Source organism: Arachis stenosperma, chromosome 5, assembly GCF_014773155.1.
Source record: "Arachis stenosperma cultivar V10309 chromosome 5, arast.V10309.gnm1.PFL2, whole genome shotgun sequence".
Lineage (NCBI taxonomy): Eukaryota > Viridiplantae > Streptophyta > Magnoliopsida > Fabales > Fabaceae > Arachis > Arachis stenosperma.
In genome coordinates, this window is record NC_080381.1 from 141,551,715 (window position 1) to 141,578,803 (window position 27,089).

The 27,089-nt window shown below is 35.0% G+C and overlaps 3 protein-coding genes and 1 pseudogene across 7 annotated transcripts; 2 read left to right on the plus strand and 2 right to left on the minus strand.

Annotated features, from left to right (window-relative positions):
* The first annotated feature begins 841 nt into the window (after window positions 1-841).
* On the plus strand, window positions 842-5,916 carry LOC130980233 (splicing factor U2af large subunit B-like). 5 transcript variants are annotated; one of them, XM_057903898.1, is made up of 13 exons: window positions 842-1,044; window positions 1,759-2,087; window positions 2,286-2,405; window positions 2,784-2,854; window positions 3,490-3,560; window positions 3,645-3,698; window positions 3,792-3,851; window positions 4,027-4,087; window positions 4,168-4,280; window positions 4,387-4,839; window positions 4,934-5,069; window positions 5,313-5,380; window positions 5,562-5,916. In XM_057903898.1, exons 1-13 carry the CDS (start codon window positions 907-909, stop codon window positions 5,697-5,699), a joined length of 1,812 nt encoding a protein of 603 aa, XP_057759881.1. In that variant the 5' UTR covers window positions 842-906; the 3' UTR covers window positions 5,700-5,916. The 5 variants fall into 5 exon arrangements, with proteins under 5 accessions (XP_057759881.1, XP_057759882.1, XP_057759883.1 ...); XM_057903899.1 differs by having other exon boundaries at window positions 3,651-3,698; XM_057903900.1 differs by lacking the exon at window positions 5,562-5,916 and having other exon boundaries at window positions 5,156-5,382.
* A 1,010-nt stretch (window positions 5,917-6,926) lies between these two features.
* Window positions 6,927-7,472, minus strand: LOC130983138 (auxin-responsive protein SAUR78). Its single transcript, XM_057907316.1, has one exon. It carries the CDS (start codon window positions 7,393-7,395, stop codon window positions 7,000-7,002), a length of 396 nt encoding a protein of 131 aa, XP_057763299.1. The 5' UTR covers window positions 7,396-7,472; the 3' UTR covers window positions 6,927-6,999.
* Window positions 7,473-10,885: 3,413 nt separating this feature from the next.
* Window positions 10,886-13,239, plus strand: LOC130983208 (GDSL esterase/lipase At1g33811). The gene is made up of 5 exons (XM_057907402.1): window positions 10,886-11,155; window positions 11,936-12,060; window positions 12,197-12,445; window positions 12,586-12,844; window positions 12,923-13,239. The coding sequence occupies exons 1-5, from the start codon at window positions 10,891-10,893 to the stop codon at window positions 13,138-13,140; spliced, it is 1,116 nt and encodes a 371-aa protein (XP_057763385.1). The 5' UTR covers window positions 10,886-10,890; the 3' UTR covers window positions 13,141-13,239.
* Window positions 13,240-13,406: 167 nt separating this feature from the next.
* On the minus strand, window positions 13,407-26,925 carry LOC130981601 (GDSL esterase/lipase At1g71691-like; annotated as a pseudogene).
* Window positions 26,926-27,089: the final 164 nt, after the last annotated feature.

The following is a 27,089-nucleotide window of genomic DNA, read 5'->3' on the forward strand; positions in this document are numbered from 1 at the left end:
ACAGCGCAGAGCAGACCAGAAGCGACGGAAGACCACCAGCCGACGAATGCTCACGCCGCCATGGACGACAATGCAGATGGACGACGACACCCACGAACGGAAGAGAAATGCCACCGAATAAGAACTTCAGAGGACAAGTTAGGGCTGAGTAGGTTCTCTCACTTTGGACAAAATATCAAGAATTGTTTTGATATTTTTTAAAAAAAATGTGTGGTTAATTAATTATTAATCATTTTAATCTAATTACAAGAATATTCGATTTTTTAATAAAATATTCTATTATCTTAAACAATTTTATTATTGTAAAAATTAAATTAAAAATAAATATAATGTATAAAGGTTCGATTAAAAAAAGAAAATATAAAAATTTTATTAAATAGAATATATATTTAGAAGTTTATTTTGTTAAAAGAAAATACTAAGATCCAGTTTGTCAAAATAAAAAATTTTTAGGTGCTAAAATGGTTATATATATATTCTTTTTTTAATTATATAAAATTATTAAAATAAATATTAAATTTCATTAAATATATTTAAATTGAAAAATAAATATTTTATGATAAAATATTTTTGTTTACATTTTACAGATGATCAATAAAATATATTTTTTATTTTGCTTTTTTTGGTATTGAATTATTTTTTATTTTAACGGATTGGTTTTTCTGCTGTGGATGTAAAAAGGACATAATAATGATTAGGGCTTTCTGTTGGGCTATTATAATGAAAGTTAGGGACTTATAAGGCCCATTTGAGAAGATGGGTTAAACAAAACAGACCGAGAGGGTTAAGCTTGGTCTCCGTATATATATATATTATATACGTCATAAATGAATATATCCAGAAACAAATTCCAAGCAGAGAGCAGTTAGCTAGCCTAGAAGAGAGGGACACACCAGTGAGAAGGAAATGGCCGAATACGACGAGAGATACGAAGGTAACGGTGAAGAAGAAGAAGAGCGTCTTCACAACTCTCATTCTCGTCCTGATTCGTCTCCTCCTCCTCCCGACCCTACCAACGACGATCTCCCCGACTCCAAATCTCACGTATCCTCTCTCTCTCTCTCTCTCTCTCTGTGATTCCATTTTAACTAGGGTTTGGTCCTTTTATTGCACTCTACATCTATCAGGGTTTTAGATGCCTTTTACCTTTTCTCTGCTTTTCTATGTCTTGCCATTCAGAGCGGGTTTTCTTTTTTTTTGGTTCCTTCTTTAGAATCGGAACAGGGCAAAGCAATTACTAATTAGATTTATATGTGTAATTATATGTGTGTATGTTGTGTTAATATTTTCTGTTTGATTACGCTCCCCTTTGCATGATTATAGCTTGAGATGTTAAGGTTATTGTGAGCTTTTTACTTTGCGTAATTATTTTTTGACTATTGAGTCTTTCTAAGGAAGCTGCTACCAAGATGATTCTTTGTTGTTTTTAATTCTAAGGAAGAAAGTCTCTCTGCTGCTTTTTTTTTTTTTTAATTTTAAAAAGTAGGTTGAAATATGTAATTCGTACACCATATTTGATGTTTATGTTTATATCTGCTGTTTATTATTGGCTGCCTTGGCTTTGAGTCCTTCATTTTATTATCAATTAGGTGATTCTGATTGTGGATTATGTATACCTAATGCTTGCTTCACATGCAATACGGACTATGTGGCATATATGTCTATTGACATTACCCTTATTTTTGTATATATTGCTAGTTATTGGGTATGTAAATACGTGCTTCATTACTCTTTTGTTGTTTATATTTCTATTCGCAGCATGGCTCTCGGGAGTATGATAGAGAATCTTCAAGGAGCAGAGAAAAGGAGCGTGAGAAGGGAAGAGAAAAGGACAGGAAACGAGACAAGGGGAGGGACAGGGATAGAGATAGGGAGATAAGCAGAGACAGGGACACAGAGAGAAGTAGGGAAAGGGACAGAGATAGGGAGAGAAGCAAAGATAGAGAAAGAGATCGGGATGGAGAGAAGGAAAGGGATCGGGACCGGGACCACCATCACAGAGACCGCCATAGGGATCGCAGTGAGAGAAGGGAAAGGGGAAGAGATAGAGATGATGATGATTATTACAGAAGCCGGGACTATGATAGGTAAATAATCCATCTCAGGTTTATTCCTTATATCTGAGTATGAGCTTGTGTATCTTTGTCAGCACGGGTTAGCAGATCTTCTAAGAATTTATTGTTGATTTCCCAAGATACTTGCTTATGCCTATATTTTCACATTCATTTTATTGTCTTTTGTTCATTTTCTTTTCCAATTTGTTTCTATATCTTTTGATGGTACAGACGAAGGGATTATGATAGAGAGGATAGGCACAGGCGCAGGTCTCGTTCACGTTCTGGATCTCATTCGAGGGGTAGATCTGAGCATAGATCAAGGTCACGGTCGCGTTCGCGCTCAAAGAGGTATATTGTAAAATAATTCTCGATGCATTTGACAACAGTTGATGGGTGCACAGTTGAAAGCAATGTAATGTTGTATGAATTTCTATTCTTGATGTCAGGGAAGGATTATATTATATCAAGCTTATCGTTTTATGCCTTCCAATCCTAGTAAAGCTTCTACCTACCTTGAATATGGTCATTGAGAAAGCTTATTTTAAGATATAATAACAATGTCTGAAACTCAACTAAACAAGTCTATGTGTGCCTCAAAAGTGTAATGGGAAATGAAAGCACCTATACGATACAAGGATAAAATCATGAGCTTTCAGTTTATTTTCTCAAATTAAAACTGTTTACAGGTACTATTTATGATTGGAAATTAACTATATTTACTTGCAGCAAAAGGACTAGTGGTTTTGATATGGCTCCTCCTGCCTCTGCAATGTTAGCTGGTGCTTCTGCTGTTGCAGGTACATTTGCTCCTATATGTATATATTATAAACTTTTAATAGTCTGAACTGTTTTTTCTTTGGTTGTCCTAGTATGGAAAATTCATATCACATTGCATGGTGTTAACTTGGTAAGCTATGTTCAGTTATTATTCTGGTATATAGCTCTTTGAAGAGTGGTTTCCCATGGTGTGTAATTTTGTCTTTCTTTTTACTTGGTGATATACTTCTGGAACTAAAAGATGCTTTGGTTTTTTTGTCTTGTGTTTGGTGTTGTTTGTTTTGTTTCTATGTCTTGTCTTGTGTTCTAAGAAGGCAATGTTGGGCTACTAGCCCCACTGTGCTGACAATGGGCGTGAGCCGACACTGTAGCTTTTATGTCCACGGAGGAATCAATGCACCGGTTTTGGTGGGTCTTGTTCATCTTCAACTGGAAACTATTGACTACTTTGGTGACTTACAAATATTATCTCTAAAACTTGTTTATAATGTTCTTTTAATCCTATTCATATTCATATATAATACATGCAAAGAAGTTAAATTATCCTTAAGCTCATGCAAACTGGAGCAGCAGGAGTCTTTTGATACTTAATAGGATGGGAAAAGATTGAAATAATGACTTTTTTTTCCTGAGATGTAATGTACCTTGTCTGCAGGCCAGATTACTGGAGCAAATCCTGCTATTCCTGGGATGTTTCCAAATATGTTTCCGTTGGCTACTAGTCAGGTATCTTCCTTTCCTTATTCCCGCCTCTATTTTTCTGGTACAATATTTTCACTAATTTCACCTTTTTGTTTCTGTCATTTCAAGATGCAGCCATTTAGTGCTCTTCCCGTCATGCCAGTTCAGGCTATGACACAACAGGTAAATATAAACCTTTTTCCTATGATCACGGTTTCTTTCTATTCTTCTAGTAGCATCAAATTTTGTCTCTTATTTAATTTGCCAAATATACAGGCTACACGTCATGCTAGACGGGTGTATGTTGGGGGCCTACCTCCTACGGCGAATGAACAGGTACTACATTATCTTATTCTGATTCTTGTGTTTTGTGTTGAGAAGGAAGTTCTAATTTGTTTCACTCTTACTGATACTATATAAAGTGGCAAATGGACCATATATTTGTTCTGTTGATTTTGTTTGTGGCCGCTTTTAATCTCTCTTCTATTATCTTTTTCCTTCTTTGCTGCAGTCAGTTGCTACTTTCTTCAGTCAGGTTATGGCTAAGATTGGAGGAAACACTGCCGGACCAGGTGCGGTAAAATCTTCATTGGATTGAGCCAGTTTGCAGACATTTTAAGTTACCTAATTCATTCAATCTTATTGTGGTCAGGTGATGCAGTGGTCAATGTTTACATTAACCATGACAAGAAGTTTGCCTTTGTGGAGATGAGGTCTGTTGAGGAAGCTAGCAATGCTATGGCTTTGGATGGGATTATTTTTGAGGTATTCTTTTTCCCAACTACAACTTAGCTCGCATTCCATTGAGTTGGTTTGAATTTGTTGGTATCAATAGGTTGTTGTTTTAGTGAATTTTGCTTTTGTACTTCAGGGGGCACCAGTTAAGGTCAGGAGACCTACAGATTATAATCCTTCTTTAGCTGCTACCCTAGGTCCAAGCCAACCTAATCCCAATTTGAATCTCGGTGCTGTTGGCCTAACGCCCGGGTCAGCTGGAGGACTCGATGGCCCTGATCGAATTTTTGTGGGTGGTCTTCCATATTACTTTACAGAAACACAGATAAGAGAGCTTTTAGAGACTTTTGGTCCTCTTAGGGGCTTTGATCTAGTGAAAGACAGAGAAACAGGAAACTCAAAGGGTTATGCATTTTGTGTTTACCAAGATCTTGCAGTTACAGATATTGCCTGTGCTGCTCTCAATGGAATAAAAATGGGAGATAAGACTCTTACTGTTAGACGAGCTAACCAAGGTGCTAACCCACAGCAACCTAAACCTGAGCAAGAGAGCATTTTAATGCATGCACAACAGCAAATCGCTCTTCAGGTATAACATATTTGTTTTTTATAACAATATACTTGTTACCTAGTCTCTCTGCATATCTTGAGATATGTAATTTCCATGTGGTTGGTTGGTGTAGAAACTTATGTTACAACCAGCTTTAGTGGCAACAAAGGTGGTGTGTTTAACCCATGCAGTTTCTTCTGATGAGCTCAAGGATGATGAGGACTACGAAGAGATTCTTGATGACATGAGGCAGGAGTGCTCCAAATTTGGTAATTCGGGATTTAGTTTACCTTTTTGTACTGCAGACTATGCTACTATGTATTGATTTTTGTTGTCTTATTTATTTGTTTTACAGCCATTTGTTCCGCATTCTCCGAAAAAAGAATCAGGCCTAGTTTTACAGACTGAAGCCTTTCCATAACCTTCTATTTCCGTTGATGCATATTTTGTTGTTACATGCTTTGGAAACTAATTTGTACACTCGGATTTTATTTTGTTTTTACAATCTGTAGGTACTTTGGTGAATGTGGTGATCCCTCGCCCACAACCAAACGGTGAAGCTACCCCTGGCGTTGGAAAGGTTGGTCCCTTTCAGCTATTTGTCTGGAAATTCAATCTTCCCATTCTTTTTCCAGTTTCATTTTTGTATCATTAATAGAAATATGAAATATTGCTGGTTTGCTTTCCGAATATGAAGATGCTTTGATAGTGCTGTTTTATTTGCTATATATTGTGGCTATATTACTTAATATTACTTGCAGGTGTTTTTGGAGTATGTTGATGTTGATGGTGCTACAAAAGCCCGTGCTGGATTGAATGGACGGAAATTTGGCGGAAATCAAGTTGTAGCTGTCTTTTACCCTGAGAACAAATTTGCCCAGGGAGATTATGAAGGCTAGTTGCATTAGCGTCGCTTGGATTGTATTTTAAAAGATTTCTTCTTAGCATGGATTTTCTTTTATATTTTAAACTTTTAAGCCGAGTCGTGGACATGTATTCCATAAAGTGATGATGAATTGTTTTTACATAGGTTGGAGTAGTAAGAAAGTGTTATGATGGGAGAATTTGTTAATACACTAACTAACCTCTATATTGATCCGTAAACCTTTTGTATCTTTTTGAAATTTGTTATACGCTTTAGTTTGGTTTGCTTAAAAGTAGGCCTAACACTAATTACATTAAGAATTTGGGTCTAGGGTGCTTTGGCTTGCAATAACTTTTGATCATTAAATCACTTCGGAAAAATAATAGTGACATCATTCGATTGAAACACTCATATTCGAGATGGGTAATAGAGAAATGATAGAGATAACAATCTATATTCGCTTTCCCGTGTTCCTTGTAGAGTTGTCAAGTGAAGCGCACCCAAATAATCATGTTCTGTAGCAGCAAACTATATATGGTGGTCAGGGGTGTTCAAATTCAAACCGATCCAAATTAAAATTCAAATCGCACAATGTGTTATAATATTATTATTTTATTATTATATTTACAATTATATTTATAATATGTTCAATTTGTTATACATTTTTTTATTATTCATGTATTATTATTATTTAATAAATATTTTATGTTTAAAATATTATTTATTTATTTATTTTAACTAACTTATAATTTTATTTCTATTGTTATGTTATCGTTGGCTTTTTAAGATATGTTAAGAGTTGTTATGTCATTGTTGATTATTTAAAAATTTGATGTTAAGATTTGTTATATGTATTTAATTTTTTTATTTAAAAAATCGCAAGTTCAAACCGATTCAAACCGCTTGTAATCGGATCGGATCGGATCGGATTTTCAAAAAAAGTTCATCCAATTCAAACCGCACCGCACATAAATTAAGTGTTCGGATGGGATGACTTTTTCTCTTGAAACCGAACCAAACCGCACCGCAAACACCCGTAATGGTGGTGTCTATGACGAGTATAAACGTACGATTGTTATTTCTTCCATTTTTGCTTTAAAAGAGAGCTTTGTTTTGTTAAATAAGCTAGGGTCCCTAGGATTGTTTGGCGTAGCCCACACATACACCACCTAATTAAATTTGTTACATACTTACATTCTATTATTATTATTATTAAGGAGCGGATAATTTAAGATAAAGATGTAATAGAAATAAAGCATATAATGGGAGTGGTATTATAAAAATTGGATTGACAATATTTCCCCTCCAATTTCATAAAGAGAACTCTTAATTAATTAAATGACATAGAGGTCAGCCAATTCTTCCAGAGAGTCAGCAGTGAGCATTGGATCTGCCTTTTCTAGCATCCACAAGAGATGATCAAAGAGAACTACCTCACAGTTAACCACCAAAACATTTTCATAATCATCACCGTCGTTTCGCTTTGACTTATTGATTAGAGCATTCATAAGAGGATGATTCAGATATTTGGAGCTGATTACGTACCGTTTCCTTGTGCTGCCAACAAATATAGTTTCAAAATTTTCATGTTCCTGCATCTCATTTCCAGCCCACAAATTCTCCTTCACAGATTTGGACCTCAAACTGCTATATGATGAAGATCTTCCTAGCTGCCAATTTGACAAGCTCTTGCACTTCCTCAGCATTATATTGATCTTCATCTTCTTCATTGTATTTGGATTCAGGCAAGTATGGAGGGGATGATGGGAGACACGGAGAGTAGTATTGATAAGGAAGAAGCGAAAGATGAGAGAGACAAATAGACTTAAAACACACTCATAACAATTAACAAGTGTGGTACTTCTAAAGAGAGTTAGCGAGGTGGGTGCAAAGTCTCTGTTCTCGGCCGCTAGAAGTGTGGGGTCAATTTTCGATCAAACATTTATTCTAATTTTTTTTGTGACAAGAACAAGTAACCTTTTGATGTTTTTATTAGTGTTCATGCCCGTGCGTCACACGGGAGAGAATTGCAACAACCAATGATTGAAGCTCCCGTATATGCCAGCATGCATTTGAAATGTGGTCTGATAGTTTGAATTCATGCTATAGCATTTGAAATTGAAGATTCTAGTTTTAACTTGAGAAATTAATAAAATTGGTTTCGTAGTTCTTAATTCCTATTCCCTTTGGTTAGTTTTGAGTTTATGAAAAGCATATTTAGAACGTTATTTGTCATCGTAAAGAACTATTAAATAAGTTGACATAATAGAATAATAACAATAACAAAGTCTTATTTTACTAAGTAGGTTTACCTACATAAATTAAAAGACACTATTGTATTTTGTTATGTTTGTAATCAAACTATTAATATGTAGATTTTTTTTCATCACTTCATGCATGGTTTTTTTAAGTCTTTCTCTAACTTGTATCTTACTCATCCTCCTATTCGAGTATTCTAGTGATCTTCTTTTCACATATCTAAACTATCTAGGACGAGATTTTACGCTTTTTTTGTAATAGATATCGTTCTAACTTTTCTCTTATATCTTCATTTCTTATTTTATCCATACGTTTGTGGCTATTCATCCATTACAACATCTTAATCTCTACCACACTTAACTTATGTTCATTCTTATTCTTTTGCTTTCTAACACTGTGTTCCATACAACATAGCCGTGGCAATGTGAAAATTTTTTTCTTAAAGTCTTAAAGGTACTTTTTTCTCGCATATAAAACCAGGCGCACTTTACCACTTTGACCAACCCGTTTGTATCCGATATTTTACATCCTCCTCAATTTTTTCATTATCCTACATCATAAACCTAAGATACTTGAAATGCTTTACCTGTAGTTGAATGGTTTCTCCAATTTTTTACTTTTGTATTAGTATTTTTTCTTCGCCTATCAAACTTACATTCCATATATACCGTCTTACTGCAACTTATACTCAAATTGTACCCCTTTAGTCCTCCTCTCTACAATTCTAACTTCTAATTTAAATGTTCCTTTGTTTCTCTCGTAAAAACGATATCATTGACAAAAAGCACGTAATATGGTATTAGTTCCCTGATATGCTCTGTAAACACCTCCAAAACTAATGTTAAAAGATAAGGGCTTAGAAATGATACTTAATGCAATTCTACACCAATAAAAAACTCTTCTGTCACACGTCACTTTAAGTCTTTACATAAGTTTTAGTCTCATTGTACATTTCCTTAATTGCATGGATATATTCATTCTTTATCCTCTTTTTCTCCAAAATTTTTAATAGAATCTCTCTTAATGCCTTATTATATGCTTTTTTTTTAAATTAATAAATATTATGTGTAGATCCTTTTTGTTATTTTGATATCTGCCCGTTATTCTTCTTAGCGATTATATCTATCCATAAGACCAAACTGATTTTCTGAGATTTGTATCTCATATTTCAACTTTCATTCTATTACTTTTTCCCATGATATCATAATGTGACTTATGAGTTTGATCCGATTCTGTAGTTTTTAAAATTTTATATGCCTCCCTTATTTTTGTATATAGAGACTAATGTACTTTTTCTCTATTTATCCAACATCCTCTTAAACACTAAAATATTATTAAAATACTTGGTTAACAAACCGACATCCTTTTCTCCTAAAATTTTTCACATTTCAATCGGAATAATAACTAATCTGATTGGCCTTCCAATTTTCATTCTCCTAAGAGAAAATGTGTTTTATTTAATTTAGTTTTTTTAGAGACTAATTTTTTTGTTATTTCTATTTAGCAACGAATTTGATGTTAAAATGTAAATCGAAAATATGATTATTACATGTTATTTCACAATTTTAGTTATAGAGAAATATTAGAGGTTTAACACTTTTTATCGGTATTAGTTAATATTTTTAGCTAAATACTTTGTTTTTATACCATTAGAAAATTTTTTTGTTTGGTTTCCCACGGTATTCTTCAACCCGACAGGTCAAGGACTAATCCGTCGCGGTACTGAGTTCCATTTAAAGGTGTGCCGCTGGCCAATGGATTGCTGCATGCACAAGGCGGGATTCGAACCCCCGATACTTGCTTAAGCGGACTAGTGAGCTAATTACTAGACCAACCAAACTTGGTTTATACCATTAAAATTAGTGTTTAGATTTTAAAATTTAGAATTTAATACTTATAATTTAGAATGTTAATTAAATATTGACAAAAAATAATAAAATTTCTTAATAATATAGTATTACTCTTAGTTAAATATTCCTTCTCTTATAATCTCAAGGCTCCGTCATTATACTTTTATTTTTCTAACAAACGCTTTCATTTATATTTCTAAAATAAAAATCTTAAATAATTAATTTATAATTTATATGATCAAACTAAAATTCTCTCTTAACAATTTTCCAAACTACTCTTTCGTTTAAGTTGAATATATGATTACATTTCATTAACAAGTTTTAAAACTAAAAATTCTTGGAATCAACCATTTCTTTACCAATACTTTACTAACACCAAGATCTATCAAATTTTTTCCGTACACAGAATTGTGAATTTGTAATATTTCCGTAGGATTCAAAACCTTCTTTTCTATGATTTATTAATTGGCTTGGCGCTGAGTTAGAACTTAAAGGAATCAGTTGCTTTGTGGAGAGAGCTATACACGGAAGCTGCTTCTTTTGGGTAGTGATTAACTGATTATAACAAAGAAGTTTTCTGAAGAACCCCAACACTATTAGCTAGGGGAGCTGGTGGGTAAAACATGGAGATTAACTCTGGCTTTTGTACGAAGGATTATTGGATTAGCAGTGGCCGGGGAGAAGCCGGAAAAAATAAATACTCTAAATTAAAGTCCTTCCACACTTGAAAAGGAAGAATCCATCGTGCAAGCAATTAAAAATTGAAAATACCCTCCTCCACTAATGTAGCTATATTTAATTTGGGTTTAGGAAAGACCGTATTTATCCAAGTATAAATTTTGGTCACGGGATTTTACCTCAAAGTCACCGATCGATAGTATAATGCAAGTGCGGTTGTGGTTGAATAAGCCATAAATACATACATGATACATATCCTCCCAAAAGGAAAAGGTACTTTTTCACGCTTGCCGAACCAATTATCATGAAGGCCTATGCTTGTCACATGAAGGCCATAAATATTTAATATATACACAACAATGTAACTCTCTCTATAAAAGTGTATATAATGTCCTTATACCGCCATGTCGATTCAAAATTATTAGTCAGTCCATTAAGATGAAGCATTTTAGGGACACTATTTTGACATGCGCATGCATGTGGTTACTAAGTTTGAGTGATATATGCTTGTGTCAGCCGCGGTCGCCACAACAAGGACTCCAAGTGCCATGCTTCTTCATCTTTGGTGACTCATTGGTTGACAACGGAAACAACAATGGGATGCTAACCCTTGCCAGAGCCAATTACAGGCCTTATGGCATTGACTTCCCACAGGGTCCTACTGGCCGCTTTACCAATGGTCGAACTTATGTTGATGCTTTAGGTAAATTCATTTAATTTTCCATTCTATTTTATAAATCTTGCATCATGCTTATTAACTAGTGTATGTGTTATATCTGGATAATAATAGGTCGGTAATGATAAGGATATACTTTCTAAAGTTATCTTATATAACATAGTATTTATAATTTTATATACATAATATTTGTAATGACATATTTATTATCTCTAAAATTACATAATTATTCTAGTATTGATTAATAAATATTAAATGAAATAACTTTAAATTATTCAGATTAATTTTTTATTGTCATTTAAATATTATTATTATTGATAATGGATAATATGAGCAGGAGTAAAAGATTCAAGAAAAGATGACAAAGTATTCAAATAGTAGAAGGCAATCGTTATTTTCTACTATTTGTTTTACTTTTATTTATAACAATTTAATGTTCTCGTTTTTTAAAGGTACGTCATGAGTCTCGCACCGAATAAATAAATAACTTCAATATAATATTGAATTCATAAAACTCTGTTACTTAATATACTAGTAATCGGCTAAATCATAACAGAGTGAACAATCGCTAGAGATATATAGAGAAGAATTAGCATGTGATGAATTACGAATGGACATATTTCAAGCTATATTACTTTCAATTTTCAACGTCGCATAGCCTAAAAGGAAATATTCTATACTTGTCTCATTACATAAACACTTAGAATTCATTTTTGTAGGCTGTAGCTACTAGCTAACAATAAATACGTGTAAGCGTTCATGTGTTAACCAAATCTAAAAGCAATATTGGTAATTTGGTAATTGCAGCTCAACTTCTGGGTTTTCCAACATATATTCCACCATATTCAAGAGCACGGGGCTTGGACCTTTTAAGAGGAGCCAATTATGCATCTGGAGCAGCAGGCATCCGGGAGGAAACTGGAAGTAATCTGGTAATTAAGTATATACATACATGATACATATGAGAAATCCTTGTATGGTTCTGGAATACAATTCATGCATTTCTCAAAACCAACGACAACCACTCATTTTTAATTTTCATAACAATTCTAATTTCTAAATGAGCAGGGGGCTCATACATCAATGAATGAGCAAGTCTCTAACTTTGGAGAAACAGTGCAGCAGTTGAGGAGGTACTTTAGAGGAGACAACGATGCGCTTAACAGCTACCTTGGCAAGTGTTTGTTCTTTTCAGGGATGGGAAGCAACGATTACCTCAATAACTATTTCATGCCAGATTTTTATTCCACCAGCTCTGATTACACTGCCAGAGCATTTGCAACGATCCTTCTTCAACAGTACGGTCGCCAACTAGCTGTAAGACTTTTGCTTCGATGGAACACTCTCTCAAAAGAAAAGAGTCTACAAACACAATATTTAAGACAAAAAGAATAAAAAAGTGATTGTTACAACTAGGTATGATATGATATGTCACGTTTCATTCTATTGTTTTGCAGCAATTGTATTCGCTAGGTGCTAGGAAAGTGATTGTTACAGCAGTTGGCCAAATCGGGTGCATACCATATCAATTGGCCCGTTTCCATGGGAATAACAGCAGATGCAACGAAAAAATCAACAGTGCCATACAATTGTTCAACTCAGGTCTTAAGAGAATGGTTCAGAATATTAATGGAGGGCAGCTTCCAGGAGCAAAGTTTGTATATCTGGATTTTTATCAAAGCAGCCAAGATCTATCTTCAAATGGAACGTCCCTTGGTAAAACTAAAGTTGTTTTATATATTTAATTCGACACATATCTTGTACATTGTAATAATCACCGAAAAGCACATACAGGATTTGATGTGGTGGACAAGGGGTGCTGTGGGGTTGGAAAGAACAATGGGCAGATTACTTGCCTTCCTCTTCAACAGCCATGCCAAGATCGACACAAGTACTTGTTCTGGGATGCATTCCACCCAACTGAACTTGCCAACATCTTACTAGCCAAGGCAACCTACACCTCACAATCATACACTTATCCCATTAACATTCAACAATTGGCAGCGCTCTAAGAGAGAGCCGTTCTACTTTTTACGTATGTTTGAAGTTGTTTATGTGTCACTGCAATTTGCTGATGTTGTTCTTGTTCCTTAATTACGTGGATGATGATAATATAATAATAAATTTCCTTAGTTGATTTATAGCAGCTGATTTGTTCGATTAGACTAGTACTACTAAATTCATACAAGAGAGTTGGTTGTGATTGAATTGAGTAAATAGCAGTACACCACAACGATTGTCTCAACGGTCAACTACTGGATTGAATTCATAGTTCCCATTAAAAGCTATCATCCCCATGAGAGCGTTCACTGCTGCTGTTGGGGAATGGCGTCTGGAATGGAAGACATGTGGTTTGGCCTCTGTTCCTTCCTATGCCGCAGCAACCTCTGAATACATCAGTAAATAAAAAATGAAAATTTTAAAAAGTAAAGAATTACGAACTTGTTACGTACAGTGAGCTGCGTGTTATATGTTTGGGCCAAGAGATGAGCGTACTCCTGAGCATTGTACTGATTTCTGGTTGGGTAGTTAGGCATAAGGTAGTTGTTTAAGTAGTCATTGCTGCCCATGTTTCATAAAACCAGTAATTTACGTACTTCTTTGCCATTTCAAAATTTAATTATTATGCATTATTTTAATAAATTATTTTTAAAAAAATATATACAGTATAAATTTTGAAATAAATAAAAAAATTATTAAAATTAAAATTAACGCACCATAAGAAGTCAAAAAATTTTTTATAATAGTATAATTTTCCATGTTTTCATAAGTTTTTTTTATTCTTGAATATTAAAAAAAAAAAGAAAAAAAAAAGAGAAGACGGCGAAAGAGAAAAGACAAAAAAAAACTTATTTCAATGGATACATTTTGTTTGTTATATAACATTAAATTGGTTTTAAAATTTAAATTTGTTATAAAAATTCAAATTTTGGTTGGAGTGAGGTTTGAACTTGGATCTTTCAAAATTTAAATTTGTTAAAAAAATTCAAATTTTACTTTGAGTGAGGTTTGAACTTGGATCTTTTAAATATTGGCAAAATAGTTGCCCACTAGATCATCATCACTTTTAACATTAATTATGTTATTGAATTTATATATTTAATGATTATATTTGTATACAATATAAATTCTTCCGCTACATATCATATTGTGATTAATATATGATTTATTGAGGAGTAGCCACAGCATCCTTGATAATAATTATATTTAAATAAATCACATAAATATTAATATGATATATTTGTATGTTATGAATTATATAATAAACTTATCCACAAAAATTTATTATGTTATTCACATATAATTAGATTGAAATAAAAAATATTTCTTACTTCTTAATTAGCCTGCAGGTATTAAAATAGGGCTGCACATGGATCGGATAATATTCGCATATCCGCGGTAATTATCCGCATCCGATACAAATTTTGCGGATATTATCCGATCTGCACTATGGTAGTTTAAATAGCATAGTGATATCCGCGGATCCGATCCACAAATCCGCACGTCTCGTATAAATAGCATAGTTTAAGAAAGTAAATCCTAATGTGATATGAATTTTAGTGTGTTTTTTATGAATTTTATGATATCTTGTTTTTAATTTTCTATGTTGTACTTCAACTTAGAATAATTAAACTTAAATCTTGTGTTATTATTTTTTTTTGTTATTCAAGAGAACTTTTATTGATAATATTTTAGGAGTAAATAAGTTTAAACAGGTAAAAAATGAATTTTATGGATATTTTTTTGTAAAAATAATCAAATAAAATCTTAAAATAGTTTTTTTTTAACTATGCGGATATACCCGATATCCGATCCGATCCGATCCGTTGGCCTGAAAAAATGCAGATATCGTATCCAATCCGATCCTATCCAATGAGTGCAGTGCATATCGGATAGAATTTTAGGCTATATCCGATCAGATCTGATCCGTGTGCAGCCCTATATTAAGAAGTAGTATTTTATTTTCTAGTTTCAATACTTTAGCTAATATAGTGAATATTATGTGTGTGTTAAAATCTTTGCCCACAGGTAGATTTTAATAATACTATATGATTCATATGAATTTTGACATGACTTGCATTGGCATGTATTATCATATATTATGGATTTTGATGTACCTATTTAAAGTTGAGTAATGTTAGCATGATTTATTATTTGCAGCAGTAATGATATTCATTTGTTAAGTGGTGACAACTATAAAGAATGGAAATATAAGATTTTCTTTCACTTAGAGTGTGCAGACCTTGACTGTGCTCTTTGTAGGGAAGAGCCTCCGACACCTACTGATGCTAGTTCTCAAGCCGAGGTAGCATTATATGAACGGTGGGAGAAATCCAACCGTTTAAGTATGATGTTCATTAAGTCTCGTATTTCAACTAGTATCCGAGGTTCAATTCCCAATTGTAGGAATGTCAAGAATTATATGAAGGCTATTGATGAACAGTTTGAGTCTTCTAGTAAGGCACTTGCAAGCAACCTAATGGCACAATTGTCATCTATGAGGCTTACCGGCGTAAGAGGTGTGCGTGAACACATCATGAAGTTGAGAGATATTGCAGCACAACTGAAAGCTTTAGAGGTTGAGATCTCTGACTCATTTCTGGTGCATCTTATTCTAAATTCTCTTCCTGCCCAGTATGGACTATTTAAGATTTATTATAATACACATAAGGAAAAATGGTCTATTAACGAATTACTGATGATGTGTGTGCAAGAGGAAGGAAGGCTAATTCAGAAATTTGGTAAAAGTGCACTATTAGTGACAAATGAAGGTGGTAAAAAGCAAACTCATAAGAAGAAAAAAAAGGGGTATTGTATCCCATCCTATGAAAAAAGAAGGTGCACGATGTTTCTTTTGTAAAAAGAAAGGACACATGAAGAAGGAGTGCCCAAAATTTAAAGTTTGGCTTGAAAAGATAGGTACTAACCTTTGTGATCTTATTCCTTTAGTGTGTTTTGAATCTAATTTTGTTGAAATATGTCATGACACTTGGTGGATTGATTCTGGTGCTGAAATTCATATTTCAAATACCATGCAGGTTTTATAAGGAAAAGGAAACCGATAGGAAGTGAACTGAGCATCTATATGGGCAATCAGATGCGTTCACGTGTTGAAGCTGTTGGAACATTTAGACTTGTATTAAGTACTGGTTGTATTTTAGATTTAGAAAAAACCTTTTATATTCCAGATTTTTCTAAAAATTTGATTTCTTTATCTAAGCTTGTAAAACAAGGATTATGTATAAATTTTTATGATGATTCTGTTGATATTATTAAAAATTATAATATTATTGGACGTGGTACTTTAATTGGTGATTTATTTAAAATCTATTTAACTAATAATGTTCCATCTGGTCTTATGGTTATGCATGGTAATGGTATGAATGAAAAATCCTCCATGTTGTAGCACCGAAGGTTGGGACACATCTCCATTAAGAGAATGAAGAAATTAGTAAGTGATGGGATTCTTGAACCTCTAGACTTTACTAATTTTGATACTTGTGTAGATTGCATTAAGGAAAAGCAAACCAAAAAATTTCAAAAAGGTGATAAGAGGAGTTCTGACATGAAGGTTGTAGTAGGCTTAGAGAAGGGAGGTTGAATCTATGTCTTTCTTTTAATTTGATAAACTTAACCCTTTAAAGTAAACTTTCAATTCTTATTCTGTTTGAACTCAGCATCGGAAATTTATGAGACAATTTATTTTTGTCTCATGAATATCAGAAAACAGAACAGAGCAGAGAGGAGAAAAGCTAACACCATCATGTATCCTGGTTTGGTTGCCTTGTGCTATGCAACCTACGTCCAGTCTCTACCACAACCGTGGTTGAATTTTCACTATAGTTAAAGTATTACATACACCGATTCCACAGGATTGACACAATCCTCTCACACTCAAGTTCTAACCTAACTTGACATTGGCTATGTTAATACCTAACTCTTCACTTTTAGTGCTCACCCAACTAAGAAAGGGGTACCTCACTGGTACAAGATACAAGACACAAACATACCTAAAGAAATCTGAAAATAACTCTAGGCTTTTCTCTCAAGTGTATCACTCAGCCTCTTTTCATTCATTGGCTTTTACTTGAGCTCTCTTAATATGCCTTTTCACTCAAGAAATTACAGAAAGATAAACATTGAAAAATAAAATACAATCTGTAAAACATGAAAGAGATTGACTTCTTCAACAGCCTCTGTGCTTTATGATAAACCATATTTGCATGTTTCTGATTCGGTTCTTCATTTTTGGTGGAATGCTTCTTTGAAAGAAAACACTGTCCAAGTAGAGTCTTCAGAGAGCTTCTTCACAGAACAAAACATCAATACACTGGGTTATCTCTCCTTGGCTTCTGAATGAATACCAAACTTCTTTTATCTCATTGCATGTTGTTGAGCTGCTCTTCCTAGGTCAACCCGTGAGCAGTGTGCTTCACCAACCCACCATCTCACTTTTTCCCATTAATCCTTGGAATGGAAACTTTTGCTCTGACCTTCTCTTGTTGACTGAAAATCATAGAAAAGCAGAAAACAATATCCTCAATGGTAAACCCAAATCTTGGCCATTGAGAAGCTACTTGGTCTCCAAGACTCACTTGTGGCCGTAGATTCACAGCAGATTGGAGCAGAGATCAACTTTGTCTTGTTTCTCATTTTTGGACTAGCAGAGAGTTGGGAAGAAGAGAAGATGGCAGTATGCATGTAATAGGAAATGGTTTACCTTTAACCTTTGCTTAAGCTTGATTTGGTTGGATTATGCTGATTTGACCTCAACCTTTCTTGCCTAACCTTCTCATTCTTTTCTTCTTCTGTGAACAACTTGTGGAAGAAGCTCTCTCTTACTTCTTTGCTCTCTGACCAAGAAAGAGAAAGTGTACGTTGCTTTTTCTTGGTGAAAGCACATGGGATTATTTAAATGAGAGAGGCAATCGAACTTGGATCGGGTTTGATTTGCTTAGCCCGTCTGATCCCTTGCTTTATTTTTCTTTGGGTTTTCATTGCTTTGTAGCTCGCCAGCCTTGTTTTTAATTTCATTCAATTTGGGTTGCTTTGGTGAATTGATTTTGGCCTGCATCACTAAATCAAAACAATCAAAACCAATTGGGTAATTTATCCAATAATCTAATGTTTGTCATCATCAATTATATTAGTTAATTTCTTAACTCAATATGACATATTAGAAATAATTCACACTGACATATGTTGTCCTGATATGTCGTTAAGTGGTCAGAAATATTTCATCTCCTTTATTGATGATTATTCACGATATATGTATCTCTATATGCTTCATAATAAATATGAGGCATTGAATGCTTTTAAAGTTTATAAAGCTGAAGTAGATAAACAATGCAGAAAGCAAATTAAGATCGTGAGATCAAATAGAGGTGGAGAATTCTACGGGAGATATACTGGAAGTGGACAAGCACCTGGTCTATTTGCAAAGTATCTTCAAGAGCATGGTATTGTGGCACAATACACTATGCCTGGAACACTAGATCAAAACGATGTAGTTAAAAGAAGAAATAGGACTTTGCTGGATATGGTGAGGAGTATGCTTAGCTACTCCAATCTTCCTTTATCCTTGTGGAGTGAAGCCCTTAAGACAGCCGCGTATATATTAAATAGAGTTCCAACAAAGGCATTTTCTAAAACGCCATTTGAGCTATGAAAAGGTTGGAAACCTAGTTTGAATCATATACGCATTTGGGGTTGTCCTGCTGAAGTTCGGATTTATAATCCACAAGAAAGGAAGTTGGACCTAAGGACGATAAGTGCCTATTTTATCGAATATGCAGAAAAGTCTAAGGGTTACAGATTTTATTGTCCCTCCCATTCAAGTAAAATAGTTGAATCTAGAAATGCAAGATTTTTAGAACATGATGTGAAAAGTGGGAGAAATCATCCTCTTAAAGTTGTTGAGAATGATAATGTTTGTCAAATCTCTCCATGTACAAGAGTGATTGTTCAATACAATACCCATACAAATAGGGTCATTGTAGAACAACCTATTACTAATACTCCACATCATGAAGATACTGTTCAAGTAGATCATATGGTGGATGATCAAATTTTTCATAATAAAAATATTGTTCAAGAATATATTGCTCAACAACAACTTCAAGAAGAGGGAGAACCTGTTATGCCACCATCTTTACAAGAGGTTGATAATGCAACATTAAGAAGATCAACAAGAATAAGAAAGCTTGCAATTTATAGTGACTATGTAGTGTATCTTGTTGAGTCTGATTATGATGTTTGTAATGAAAATGACCTAACGACATTTTCACAAACAATGGAAAGTCATAATTTCAATTTCTGGCTAGATGCTATGAAGGATGAAATAAATTCTATAGCGGATAACCAAGTTTGGGATCTTGTAGAATTGCTTGATGGCTAAAAGGCCATTGGCTGTAAATGGGTCTTTAAGACCAAGAAGGATTCATCAGGCAATATTGAGTGCTACAAGACTCGACTTGTTGCTAATGGATTTACTCAAAGGGAAGGAGTTGACTACAGAAAAACCTTTTCTCCCATTTCAAAGAAAGACTCTTTCCGCATTATTATGGCATTGGTAGCACACTTTGACATGGAATTACATCAAATGGATGTGAAATTGACATTCCTTAAGGAGATTTGGAAGAAGAGGTCTATATGAGACAACCCAAAGGATTTATCTCAAGTGCTGGTAAGGAGTTAGTTTTCAAGTTTAAGAGAGTAATGTATAGTCTTAAGCAGGCTTCCCGACAATGTATTTGAAGTTTCACAATGTGATTTCTTCATTTAGGTTCATTGAGAACATTTCTGATCAATGTATATATCACAAGGTTAGTGGGAGCAAGATCATATTTCTCATCTTATATGTAGATGATATTTTGCTTACAACAAATGATTTAGGGTTGTTACATGAAGTGAAACAATTTTTCTTTAGACATTTTGATATGAAAGATATGGGTAATGTATCTTATGTCATTGCAATAAAGATTAATAGAGATAAACATAAAGGAATTTTAGGTTTATCTCAAGAAGGCTATATTAATAAAATTCTCGAGAGGTTTAAAATAAAAAATTATTCACCAAGTGTTACACCTATTGTGAAAGGTGACAAATTCTGTTTAGATCAATGTCCTAAAAATGAACTTGAAAAGAAACAGATGCAAAATATTCCTTATGCTTCAGCCGTTGGAAACCTTATGTATGCTCTATACAAGACCTGACATTGCTTTTGCTGTTAGCATGTTAGGAAGATATCAAAGTAATCCAGGAATTATCCATTGGAAAGTTACAAAGAAGGTCTTAAGGTACTTTCAAGGGACCAAGGACTTCATGCTTACATATAGACGAATCGACAATTTGAAAATTGTTGGATACTCAGATTCAGACTTAGTGGGAGTGTTGATTGTAGGAAGTCAATGTCAAGATACATCTTCATACTTGCTGATGGAGCAGTATCTTGGAAGAGTGCAAAACAATCACTTGTAGCCACTTCTACCATAGAAGTCAAGTTTATTGCTTGTTTTGAGGCTACATCACAAGGTGTTTGGTTAAAGAATTTCATCTCTGGGCTTAAGATTATGGATTGTATCTCTAGGCCATTGAGAATATATTGTGACAATTCAACTGCTGTATTTATGGCTAAAAATAATAGAAGAAGTAGTCGAAGTAAGCACATCGATATTAAATACTTAGCCATTAAAAACCGAGTTAGGTCTAATGAGGTACAGATAGAGCATATTAGTACTTAACAGATGATAGCTGATCCTTTGACAAAAGACATGCCACCAGAATTGTTTAAGGATCATGTTACTAGTATGGGTTTATATTTTGTAACGTCACTTATATGACTTATGTTATATTATATGACATATTTGAATATGAAATTCTTATTATTGTTTGTTTTTCATTTGGTTAGTATATATGCGCATACATGATTGAGAATGACAAATAAAATTTAGGGAAGGACCTAAAATAAGCATTGGGCTTATTCTTACATAAATACCATATAAAGAGTTTATTCAATTAGGAGATATTACATTATAATACGTAGAAGGTAATACTCGATTAATGAGAACCTACCGTTATGATTCGTGTAATTTGTCTTAATTGTTTAAACATAGTATGTAATTACAGACTATACGTAACAAATGTTGGACCAAGTGGGAGAATGTTAAAATTTTTATTCTAATTGTGGTCCAATTTGTTTATATAGAAATTAGTTTGGGTGGTGTTGTAATTATTCATTAATTATATTGGCAGTTGGTCTGTTCTTTGATGGAAAGAACACGATTCTTCGTCATAAACTTTATAAAATTTTGGTCTCCAATTCTGATCACATGACAATAACAACAAAAAAAACACACCTTGATTTCATCTGACTCTATGATTCAAGAATTGGAAATTACAAATTAAATCAAGTTTATGATGAAGAGTCATACTCTTTCCATCAAAGAACAGACCAACTATCAATGTAATTAATAAATAATTACAACACCATCCAAACTAATTTTTATATTAACAAATTGGACCACAATTAAAATAAAAATTCTAACAGCCATGCCAACAAAGAGACATAGCATCAGCTCCAAGATTGGCAGTTATTTGATTCAGTGTGTTCTCCAAGTTTCCAATTTGCTCATCCTGCTCATGCTCAAATAAGAAATGTATCCTCATAATTTAGATTGTTGGAGCTGATTGAATATAATAATTAATGATAGACAGATGGTTATTATGCACGAAGTTTCTGCCTGTGGCATCAAGAATTCCGGCAGCAGCTGAGGCGTAGTTTACTCCGTGAAGCACTTTATCCCCTGAAGCTTCTGAGTAGGCAGGAATCAATGGAAGTCCCAATAGTTCCACTGCATTTCAATCATCATATACAGTTCAAAGTCAAATCAGGGTCAAAGAAAAATTAATCATGAATTCAATTTCTCTATTGGCTGCTTTAGTTGAAATGATTATGTCAAGATCGACATTCGACAGTCAGTCATCAAATGTGCAATCTGATTCTTGTGGCAAACTCACACACCAAAAGAATACTACTGCAATCCTCGGTACTGAAAAATAAACCCTCATTCACTCGATTCTGTACAACCAAGTTCTTTTCTGCTTATGAAGCTATCCTTGAATAGGCAGTCTTATTAAGTATTATCCCCAAACATACATATATACTGTACATTACTTGCACCCATTTGACACATAATCTTAAGTTACATAGCGTTACATGACTATTTTAATTACTTATGTGATTATTTAATGACTTCTGAATTCTGATTATGACTATTTATGTATAGTTAAAGTTCCTGAATCTACTCTTCCAACTCTCATATATAAAAAAAGAAACAAATATGCAATAAGGGAGTGGAATGAGAGGGATACCTATTTGATCAACCATGGTGTAACCATTGGAGAAGCTACCAGTAGGGCCTCCGTTGAAGTCAATGCCATAAGGGCAATAGACTAATAGTTAGCCTTAGCAAAGGAAGGCAGATTGTTGTTGTTGCCATTGTCTATCAGAGAGTCACCAAATATGAGCATGGCTGGCACCATTTCTCTCGCATCACCTCCATCTTTCCTCCATTGTGTTGTTTCTTGTTCTTTTACATTCTTTTTCCATTTATAGTCCAATATCAGTTGGCATCAGATCCTATAGGTTCTAATTATGTTAGGAAAGAGTGTAATGTAATCAAAACTAGAATAAATGTCTAGAAGAATGGTAGGTACATCCTACTAGTATTAATAGAGGCAAGGTGCATTTGGCAATGTTGAAAGCAACTCGTCTGGAGCGAAATACAGTATTCTCTTGTATTTCAGGATTGAGTGCTATCTTAGTATATCTTAGGACAATTCTTAAGATATATATATAGTGAGTTTGTGCTATTACTTATTCCTTTAATTTTATTTTCTTTTTCATTTTGCGTATGACATCAATAATATATATAAATTTTAAAAATAACAAATGTTAAAAACTAACATTTTTCTTTTATATTTGTCTTGCATTACCAACACTAACCAATTTTCTAATTTTTCGCTAAAGATATTGGTTATTTAATAGGTGATTGCTACGGTACGATAATAAATTCATACGTACTGATACGTTTAAAATATGGACAAATAACAATAAAACATGTGGAATTTATTTTCCTCAGCTCATTGTCATGGTGCAGCAAAACTGCCAGTATTCCGGTCTTCCACAGGAAGAACCTACTGAGTTTCTGGCACAATTTTTGCAAATTGCTGACACAGTACGTGACAAGGAGGTAGATCAGGATGTATACAGGTTGTTACTGTTTCTGTTTGCTGTAAAAGATCAAGCTAAAAGGTGGTTAAATAACCAACCCACAGCAAGCATAAGAACATGGAAACAGTTATCAGACAAATTCATGAATCAATATTTCCCTCCAAAAAGGATGACACAGCTAAGGCTGGACATCCAAGGCTTAAAAAAAAGGATAATGAATCCTTTATAACGCCTGGGAGAGATACAGAGGGATGCTAAGGAAATGCCCCTCTGAAATGTTTTCAGAGTGGGTGCAATTAGACTTCTTCTACTATGGGCTGGGGCTTACAGAAAGAGCTCAGGTATCTCTAGACCACTCAGCTGGTGGGTCTATACACATGAGAAAAACTATTGAAGAGGCTCAAGATCTTGTTGATATAGTTGCTAGAAATCAGCATCTGTATATAAGTAGTGGGTCTTCCATAAAAGAAGAAGCCAAAGCAGTATCTACTGAGCTTGGTCCTCCAGAACAAGTTGCTGAACTCAATCAACAATTGTGTTTTCTAACAAAACAGCTAGCAGAATTCAAGGAGATGCTACAGGACACTAAAAATGCTAATAAAAATATGAAAGCACAGTTGAATCAGACAAAACAGCTGTTATCAAAGTAGATAATAGACGAGTGCCAGACAGTTCAATTAAGAAGTGAAAAAACGTTAAATACCTCACTTCAGAGTAGCAGAAAGCCAAGAAAAGAACAACTGATAGAGGATGAGCAAAATACTATCCAAAATCCCTCTGAGGACAGTAAGAGCCCAGAGAGGAATAAGTCTGGCGTTCAAACGCCAGAAAAGAATGCAAAGTTGGCGTTAAACGCCCAACCCACGTACAGTTCTGGCGTTCAAATGCCAGGAACAGGCAAGGAGCTGGCGTCAAACGCCTAATGGGAGCTCAGTTCTGGCGTTCAAACGCCAGAAACAGGTAAGAAGTTGGCGTCCAACGCCACTCAAGCTTCCAACCCTGGCATTCAAATGCCAGTGAGGGATCAGACACACACAAGTGCTGATAACAACCCTTCTAAAAAGGCTTCCCCAACCACTTCTGTAGGGAATAAACCTGCAGCAACCAAGGTTGAGGAATACAAAGCCAAGATGCCTTATCCTCAAAAACTCCGCCAAGAGGAGCAGGATAAGCAATTTGCTCGCTTTGCAGACTATCTCAGGACTCTTGAAATAAAGATTCTGTTTGCAAAGGCACTTGAGCAAATACCCTCTTATGCTAAGTTCATGAAAGAGATCTTGAGTCATAAGAAGGATTGGAGAGAAACTGAAAGAGTTCTTCTCACTGAAGAATGTAGTGCAGTCATTCTGAAAAGCTTCCTAGAAAAGCTTAAAGATCCCGGGAGCTTTCTGATACCATGCATATTAGAGGGTAATTGCACCAAGACAGCCTTATGTGATCTTGGGGCAAGCATCAACCTAATACCTGCATCCACTATCAGAAAGCTTGGTCTAACTGAAGAAGTTAAACCAACCAGGATATGTCTCCAACTTGCTGATGGCTCTATTAAATACCCATCAGGCGTGATTGAAGACATGATTATCAGGGTTAGGCCGTTCGCCTTTCCCACTAACTTTGTGGTGCTGGAAATGGAGGAGCACAAGAGTGCTACTCTCATTCTAGGAAGACCCTTCCTAGCAACTGGACGAACTCTCATTGATGTCCAAAAGGGGGAGGTAACCCTGAGGGTCAATGAGGATGAGTTCAAGTTAAATACTGTCAAAGCTATGTAGCATCCAGACATACCAAAAGACTGCATGAAAGTTGATCTTATTGACTCTTTAGTAGAAGAGATCAACATGGCTGAGAGTCTCGAATCAGAGCTAGAAGACATCTTTAAAGATGCTCAGCCTGATTTGGAGCATTCAGAAGAAATAAAAGAACCTCTGGAAATTCCGCATGAAGAGAAAAAACCTCCAAAACCCGAGCTCAAACCATTACCACCATCCCTGAAATATGCATTTCTGGGAGAAGGTGACACTTTTCCGGTGATCATAAGCTCTGCTTTAAATCCACAGGAAGAGGAAGCACTAATTCAAGTGCTAAGGACACACAAGACAGCTCTTGGGTGGTTCATAAGTGACCTTAAGGGCATAAGCCCAACTAGATGTATGCACAAGATCCTATTGGAGGATGATGCTAAGCCAATGGTTCAACCACAGAGGCGGCTAAATCCATCCATGAAGGAAGTGGTGTAGAAAGAGGTCACCAAGTTACTAGAGGCTGGGATTATTTATCCTATTTCTGATAGCCCCTGGGTGAGCTCTGTCCAAGTTGTCCCCAAAAAGGGAGGCATGACAGTGGTTCATAATGAAAAAAATGAACTGGTTCCTATAAGAACAGTTACAGGGTGGCGCATGTGTATTGACTACAGAAGGCTCAATACTGCCACTAGAAAGGATCATTTTCCTTTACCATTCATAGACCAGATGCTAGAAAGACTAGGAGGTCATGATTATTACTGTTTTTTGGATGGCTATTCAGGCTACAACCAAATTGCAGTAGATCCCCAGGATCAAGAGAAAACAGCATTCACATGTCCATCTGGAGTGTTTGCTTACAGAAGGATGCCATTTGGGCTGTGTAATGCGCCTGCAACCTTTCAGAGATGCATGCTCTCTATTTTCTCTGATATGGTGGAAAAATTTCTGGAAGTCTTCATGGATGACTTCTCAGTATATGGAGACTCATTCAGCTCCTGTCTTGATCACCTGACACTGGTTCTGAAAAGATGCCAAGAGACTAACCTGGTTTTAAACTGGGAAAAATGTCACTTTATGGTGACTGAAGGGATTGTCCTTGGGCATAAGATTTCGAACAAAGGAATAGAGGTGGATCAAGCTAAAGTAGAGGTAATTGAAAAATTACCACCACCTGCCAATGTTAAGGCAATCAGAAGCTTTCTGGGGCATGCAGGATTCTATAGGAGGTTTATAAAGGATTTTTCAAAAATTGCAAAACCTCTAAGCAACCTGCTAGCTGCTGACACGCCATTTGTGTTTGACACAGAGTGTCTGCAGGCGTTTGAAACTCTGAAAGCTAAGCTGGTCACAGCACCAGTTATTTCTGCACCAGACTGGACATTACCATTCGAATTAATGTGTGATGCCAGTGACCATGCCATTGGTGCAGTATTGGGGCAGAGGCATGACAAGCTTCTGCATGTCATTTATTATGCTAGCCGTGTTTTAAATGATGCCCAGAAAAATTACACAACCACAGAAAAAGAATTGCTTGCAGTGGTTTATGCCATTGACAAGTTTAGATCATACTTAGTAGGATCCAAAGTGATTGTGTACACTGACCATGCTGCTCTTAAATATCTACTTACAAAGCAGGATTCAAAACCCAGGCTCATAAGATGGGTGTTGCTTCTGCAAGAGTTTGATATAGAAATAAGAGACAGAAAAGGGACAGAAAACCAAGTGGCTGATCATCTGTCCCGGATAGAGCCAGTAGAAGGGGCGTCCTTTCCCTCTATTGAGATCTCTGAAACCTTTCCGGATGAGCATTTGTTCGCCATTCAGGAAACACCATGGTTTGCAGACATTGCAAACTATAAAGCTGCAAGGTTCATACCCAAGGAGTACAGCAGGAAACAAAAGAAAAAATTAGTTACTGATGCAAAGTACTACTTGTGGGATGAACCCTATCTCTTTAAGAGATGTGCAGACAGAATAATCCATA